Source organism: Anastrepha obliqua, chromosome 3 (genome assembly GCF_027943255.1).
Source record: "Anastrepha obliqua isolate idAnaObli1 chromosome 3, idAnaObli1_1.0, whole genome shotgun sequence".
Taxonomy (NCBI): Eukaryota; Metazoa; Arthropoda; class Insecta; order Diptera; family Tephritidae; genus Anastrepha; species Anastrepha obliqua.
The window spans coordinates 87,348,640-87,355,148 of record NC_072894.1 but is presented as its reverse complement, the minus strand read 5'-3'; the positions used below and the strand labels follow the sequence as shown (position 1 = coordinate 87,355,148).

Sequence of the window (6,509 nt, the reverse complement as noted above, 5' to 3'; positions counted from 1 at the left end):
AGTATATACTCGATACTTTTGTTTTATAATCGAGTATCGACACGTTTTCCACAATGGCTATTCACAGATGAGACAAATTGGAAGGTTTCGAGTGCGTGAATCACAAGTCCGCTCTCTGTGGGGTGGACCAAATGGTAGCATATGTTGAATTGCGGGGACCGTAACCGCAAGGCTTAGTACCATTCTCCAAGTATGAAACACTAAATGAAAGCAAAAGTAATGCAATGGCAAAACCCCAAGCGTATTTCTGCAATGAAAAAGCTCCTCATAAAAAACTATCAGCTTAAAATTGTAGGTCCCTCATTTGCAGAGCCACAACAAAACACACGTTACAAATAGGAGGAAAGAAGAGGCTGCAGCGGCACCATAGGTGTCAGTGTGGACTCTATAATGTGACAGGTGGAGCACGGATTATTTTATACATTTCAACAATGTCGCCACAGAGACCAATATGATATCGTCTGAAGTTGAGCAATAACGATGTTAAATCACGCTGGATTGTAGGACCAACTGTAAATAAGTCGTTAAGGGCTACTCCAGGAGTTGATTTGGCGGATTACATGTGTTTAATAACCATCATAATTTCTAGATCTAGCAGCTCACATCTTCCAGCGAGTTCTGTTGTAGCAGTAGCTTACTAGCAACCTGTCGTCTTCTTCTAAATCATATAGCGGTAGACATCAAGACTAATTCAATTTGTGTTTTGGCCTCGCGTTCGTTATTGTTGCTAGAATATTCGGGATACTTCGCTTAGATACTACTACTTATAACAGTTCCATTCGCTTAAGTCTGATGGTCCCGATTAGACACCAAATCTTTCGATCTAAATGAAGCCAATCTTTCCAGACGCACCACTTTAACTTTTCCCTGTGCAGTTTTTGCGAAATCCCTTTCTCTCTTTGTCAGTCCTTCATCTTGTTACTCTTCAGCTGGGTATGCTGCGTCTCATGAGAGTGTAACAGGAACATTTGGATGTGTTTATCCTAATTATTCGACCATTCCATTTGATTGGGGTTGTAAGAGTGTTGTACGTGTTTTCTTAATTCCCAAAAAGCAACACATTTCTTTGAATACTGTGGATTCCAATTTCCTTCCTTTGTCTGAATGCAACTCAAAATGAACTCCAAACCGAGATACCCGGTATTTATTGCCGGAATCACTTGTTGGAAAAGGGTCTGCAACATGGCCACTCGCTCAATTGGTGAACATACGTTGTATTGCTGTAATGTCTTTTCTGCTTCGGACCTTTCGCTGCCATACACTCCGCGCAATTTCAAATTCATTCGGCTACTGATTGTCAACAATTACTGAGTAAAACCGCAACTTAATTTTCTCCAGCGATTTAAGGATATCCAGGTGACTTCCACTTGGCCCATTGTGGAGTTCCTCTAATATAGACGTGATTCTGGATTTGGGATCTATAGTTAGATCATGGGAACGGTTTCCACCTTCACTTCCCCATACACGATGCAGAACTCTAACAATTATTTTAGGTCTAGCCCACTGTACCCAATACGACTTACCAACAGAACTTTCGCTTCCCATTTCAGTTTTAAGTTGGTCTCTCTCCAGCCTATTTCGCTTCCATGATATTTCCCAGGTCAGCATTATGCATTTGACTTCTTAGTGCAGTTTGGAACAATGTTTACACTCCATAGCACAGGGTAGCCGAGATAGTGTACCAGCATTTCCACGATTAAACTAATGAGAGCCCCATTTAAATGAAAACTCACCATTGTTCCGTTACGTAGTATCATAGATCGCGTACGTGGGTTAATTAGAAATTATGGATTGTTCCGTAAGAACGAGTCAGCTGATTGTTCTCTCACCACACAGTGTTGCCAAACAACAACAAATACATTGCTCATCATTTAAAAAATGAGCTTAGAATATTGCGAAAGCGAGTCGCACCGGGAACTGTAAAAGTTTGAATTTGAATGGCATATCTGCTGGGATCATTGGGATACGTGGCAACAGTACGTCTCCACCTTTGAATTTTTCAGTCAAAATTGTTGCCTCGACAACGTTGTTCATCATTTTCTTGACTGAGAGTCTGGTTCCTTTGCAAAGTAGTGATTTATGTTTCGAAGAAGAATTGTGGGTACGCCAATTTTCAATGTAAGAACGTGCGGCGGCATGCCTGGCAAATCAAGCGAATTCAAGAATTCAGTTGGATGGTTGACAACCTTGTCTTGATTCTCCACAGTATCGATGGACTTAGCTGTTGTCGTTTCACTGGGTATTCCATGCTGAATGGTGAAGTTGATGGTATTGACAACGATGTTTTTGGCTGCTAATATAGCACGCGTACAGAGCCACTGAGCGTTTTTGGAGTTTTGTGCAATGTTTGGGAAAACTTTTTGCACCAATTCGTCTATGTTTTCTGTGATCTTACAGAAGTTTGCTGGCAGGGTTATATATACATTGTGTAGATTTATCAATTTCCATTCGCCCATTTTCAATATCCAGTAATTGTTTTGCAAAATTTCCAGCCGATTCATCCCGTTGTAGTTGTACAGTTTCAAAGTCAATTTCCGTAAAGGAGAATTCATGATTTAAGACACACATTAAGTTCATAAGCGGATGTTGAACGTGGTATAATGGGCAATGTTTGTCGAAAATCACCAGACAATAAAATGAGTGCGCCACCGAAGATCCGTCTGTTTCTGCCCAAATCTCGCAGTGTACGGTCAAACGCTTCCAATGCTTTCTTGTGAAACATTGTACATTCATCCCATATGGTAATTTAACACGTTTGGAGTACTTTTCCCATTTCAGAGTTTTTACTGATGTTGTATGTTGGTGCTTCAGTGTTTTGCAAATTCAACGGCAGTTTCAATGCTGAATGTGCTGTTCGGCCACGATCCAAAAGAGTTGCCGGAATTCCAGATGATGCAATAGCCAGTGCAAAATTATTTTGTGATCGTATGGTTGCCAAAATTAGTGAAAGAAGAAAAGTCTTGCCTGTACCACCGGCCGCATCTATGAAAAACAGCCCACCGCTTTGTTCTGTGATTGCACGCATAATTCTGTCAAACGCAATGCGTTGTTCTGGAATCAACTGCGGAAGATTTGTTCTAACTAATGTCCCCAGTTCGTCAGAATCATAGTGTGTTTGTCGTTGCATCAGTGCCTTGTTAGCGATTGGCAAACATATGTCTTGAATCAAAATCTATGTTACATCTATGAAATTGTCATATTCGTTTCCTCTGTGTAAAAATACATGGTCATACTAATTTTAAGACAATCGGTTGAACGGGGCAGAAGTTGGTACTCTGCAGCACCACCTGGTGGCGAGTGCCAGCAATGAGCATATTCTACAAACCTTCTCCGTGGACAAATACATACCTATATATACCAATTTTTAAAATAATCGGTGACATACAGACAAACATTCATTTTTATATATAAAGATGACAAATAGTAAGTGATAATGCGGATTTGTGTAAAAGTACGTAGGCAAAAACATCAACGGCTACATTGAGTCAATACAACTCACATAAACTATTGTGTAAACATGTAACCAAGCGAAAGCAGCTGTTTTCTACGGCCTCAAGTTTTGCTCAATTTTGTGTATCTCACGGGAAACAGTCAAGGATTACGATAACGGCGGTGAGTTTGGGCGCCATTATTGTCATTGTACAAAAATTCATGTAAAAATAAAAGGCCGCTAACGCATTAAAAAGTTCTATGCAAAAGTTTCACAAATTTACAACCCCTTCTAGTCGACGCTCCTGTAAAATTTAATTGTATACGTCTATTTTTCATAAGTATTTCTCAATTCTAAACTGAAGTAAAAATACTGCAGATTTGCAAGCAATCTCTTAGTGAACGTCTATGCACGTGAACTTTGCTCTTATTTAAGGTGTTTGGCAATATCAACTTTTCGCCAAATTACACAACTTTAGCAATAAATTACCTAAAAACTTTAAGCCTCCGGAGAGTGCGGTTTTCAGTTTTAAGATGGTGATACACTCTATGCCCCCCTTTATAAGCTTTTTTTTTCAAATATCTGAATGTGTGCGGTATATGTTAACCTTTTTGATACGTTTTTCTATGACATTTAATCATTTTTCATGCAACCATGTTACATAAAAGAGCCTTTTATGGCCTCGGGTCACGGTCTAGCATTGTTTGACAAGAACTTTATATGTGTGCGTGTCGGCTGATTGACGCTAATATCTAAAATTTTTGATTTTCATCATTCAAAAGCCGACAACAAGTATGTGTGACACGGCGACACACAAAGCTCAGTCAAGCATGCTGGACCGTGTCCCGAGGCCATTAGAAACAGGCGATCTCAGCTGTAGACATTTTTTGACAACCAGTGAGGAGTGTTTTTACTTATTGGACTGACAATGCCTATTTTGTATATAAATATAAAGTGTTTCAAAAGTGCATGTATGTTACATAGGTATAGTAATGAAAATATATGTGAAAAGGGCATACAATTTGGTGAAGATAAAACACAAATAAACGAGCAAATAACTTGAAAACTATTGTTAACTGTATAGTGTTGGTGTTAATTTTAGTAAAATAAACACTGAACTAACATTTCCTGTGACTTTTGTTGGAAAATTCCTAATAATTCTCACAGAAAAAGCGAATAGGCCTTCGTCCAAACACTTATTCTCCTATTGGGATACAAGAATCCGAAATAACTGGGTAATATATTGAACCGTACCTTTCGTGTCTATTACTACTTTTAATGCACATACTTGAATTATCCTTAATGTAAATATAGCTTGGTTTTGCATCTCGCAAAGCCTGAAATTTAACGTGTAGGTATATATGTAAATGATCAGGTTTATCTAAAGACTATGGATATTCCAATAACGGTACATCCATTAACACATGATCCGACGGCAGCTTGGAAAGAAATTTCAAGGACTCAACGTGTCATTAAAGTTCATATGAGTCAACCACAGACAGAGAAAGGACCTAATAAAGTCCGTGTCGTATGTATGAGTGATACACATTCGTTAACATCTTATTTGAGATTTGATATACCAACTGGTGATATATTTATTCACGCTGGCGACTTTACCAAATGTGGTAAACGTGAAGAAGTTATTGAGTTCAACAACTGGATTTCTACGCTGCCTCATAAACACAAATTAGTAATAGCTGGAAATCACGAGCTGAGCTTTGACACAAATTTTACAGAATCTTCTCGTAATGAATGCGCTAATAGCCGGTATGTATATTTCTTTTGTCGTTGCAATATCTTTAATCCGATATTTTTTGTACTTGTGAACAGGACAAAACATACTGGCCACTTGAGTCTTGAAAATATGCCGTTGTTGGGAAATCCCCAAGAGGACATAGAAATTGCTTTGAAAACAAAAAATATTCGGGAAGTTCTAACCAATTGTACATATATAGAAGACCAATTAGTAAATGTAATGGGCATCCGAATATATGGTACCCCTTGGCAACCAGAATTTTGTAAATGGGCATTTAATTTGCAACGAGGTGAAGCATGTTTAAACAAATGGAACCTTATACCCAATGATGTAGATATATTGGTAACGCACACACCTCCCGTAGGTCATGGAGATTTGTGCTGCTCTGGCATTCGCGCCGGCTGTGTTGAATTATTAACTACTGTTCAGAAACGCGTCAAACCTAAATACCACGTGTTTGGCCATATTCATGAGGGCTACGGTATTACTTCAGATGGAAATATTATCTATGTGAACGCATCCACTTGTGATATAAATTATAAGCCTCAGAATCCACCTATTGTATTCGATGTATCTTTACCACGTACTGCACTTAAAGATAAGCTATAAAAATATTACTACCAAGCAAAAATAATTGACGTGTTAACGTTAAAAACATTTTTACGTTCTAAAAGTGAAAATCCCACCATTGGGAAGGCTATAGTTTTTAAGTTAGTTGATTATCAAGTTTGTAAAGTTGCCCAAAAATGCTCCTATTTTGGTTTTTTCAGCAAGCAGAAAGTGCTTAAAAATAAATAATATTATATATAAGTAAATGAACAATGATACATAAATAAAAATACAAAATTTTTGATTTTATCCTTTTTAAATTTGTAGATTTGTATTTGACGGGTATATTAAGATTTATATTACAAAATTATTTAATACACGTATGTGTATGTGCCCATTTACACAACGAAACATTAGGGAGGGAAACATTTTGTTCGTGGGAGAAAGACAGCCGCGGAAGAGAGAAGGGAATTTGTCTCCCGTACTGGCGACACGCTTTGCGCTTCTCATTGCCCATTTACATAGGGAAACAGTTTGTTCTTGGGAGAAGGGTGAACGCGGAAGAGAGAGGGGATTTTGTTGTTGTTGTTGTTTTAACAGCATAGGTAGCCCTGTCAGTGTAGGCATATCACCGGTCACCTTCGTCTATCTCATCTAGGGGTAGCCCAAGGAAACATGCTGTTTCGACAGGTTGGGTCCAGAGGGAGATGGGGGTTAGATGAGTCGGTTTGAGGGGGCATGTGAAGAGGTGGTTAGTGTCGTCCGGGGTACCTT

The 6,509-nt window shown here is 38.7% G+C and overlaps 1 protein-coding gene across 1 annotated transcript; it reads left to right on the top strand.

Annotated features, from left to right (window-relative positions):
* Positions 1 to 4,305: 4,305 nt before the first annotated feature.
* Positions 4,306 to 6,055, top strand: LOC129243124 (metallophosphoesterase domain-containing protein 1). The gene is made up of 3 exons (XM_054880274.1): positions 4,306 to 4,665; positions 4,745 to 5,197; positions 5,261 to 6,055. The coding sequence occupies exons 2-3, from the start codon at positions 4,821 to 4,823 to the stop codon at positions 5,793 to 5,795; spliced, it is 912 nt and encodes a 303-aa protein (XP_054736249.1). The 5' UTR covers positions 4,306 to 4,665; positions 4,745 to 4,820; the 3' UTR covers positions 5,796 to 6,055.
* The last annotated feature ends 454 nt before the right edge of the window (positions 6,056 to 6,509 follow it).

Bases quoted from the DNA above. Each gene is read 5' to 3' on its own strand.
- LOC129243124 (XM_054880274.1), top strand. From the start codon at position 4,821: ATGGATATTCCAATAACGGTACATCCATTAACACATGATCCGACGGCA. The intron at 5,198-5,260 runs GTATGTATATTT...ACTTGTGAACAG, and splicing joins AATGAATGCGCTAATAGCCG to GACAAAACATACTGGCCACT.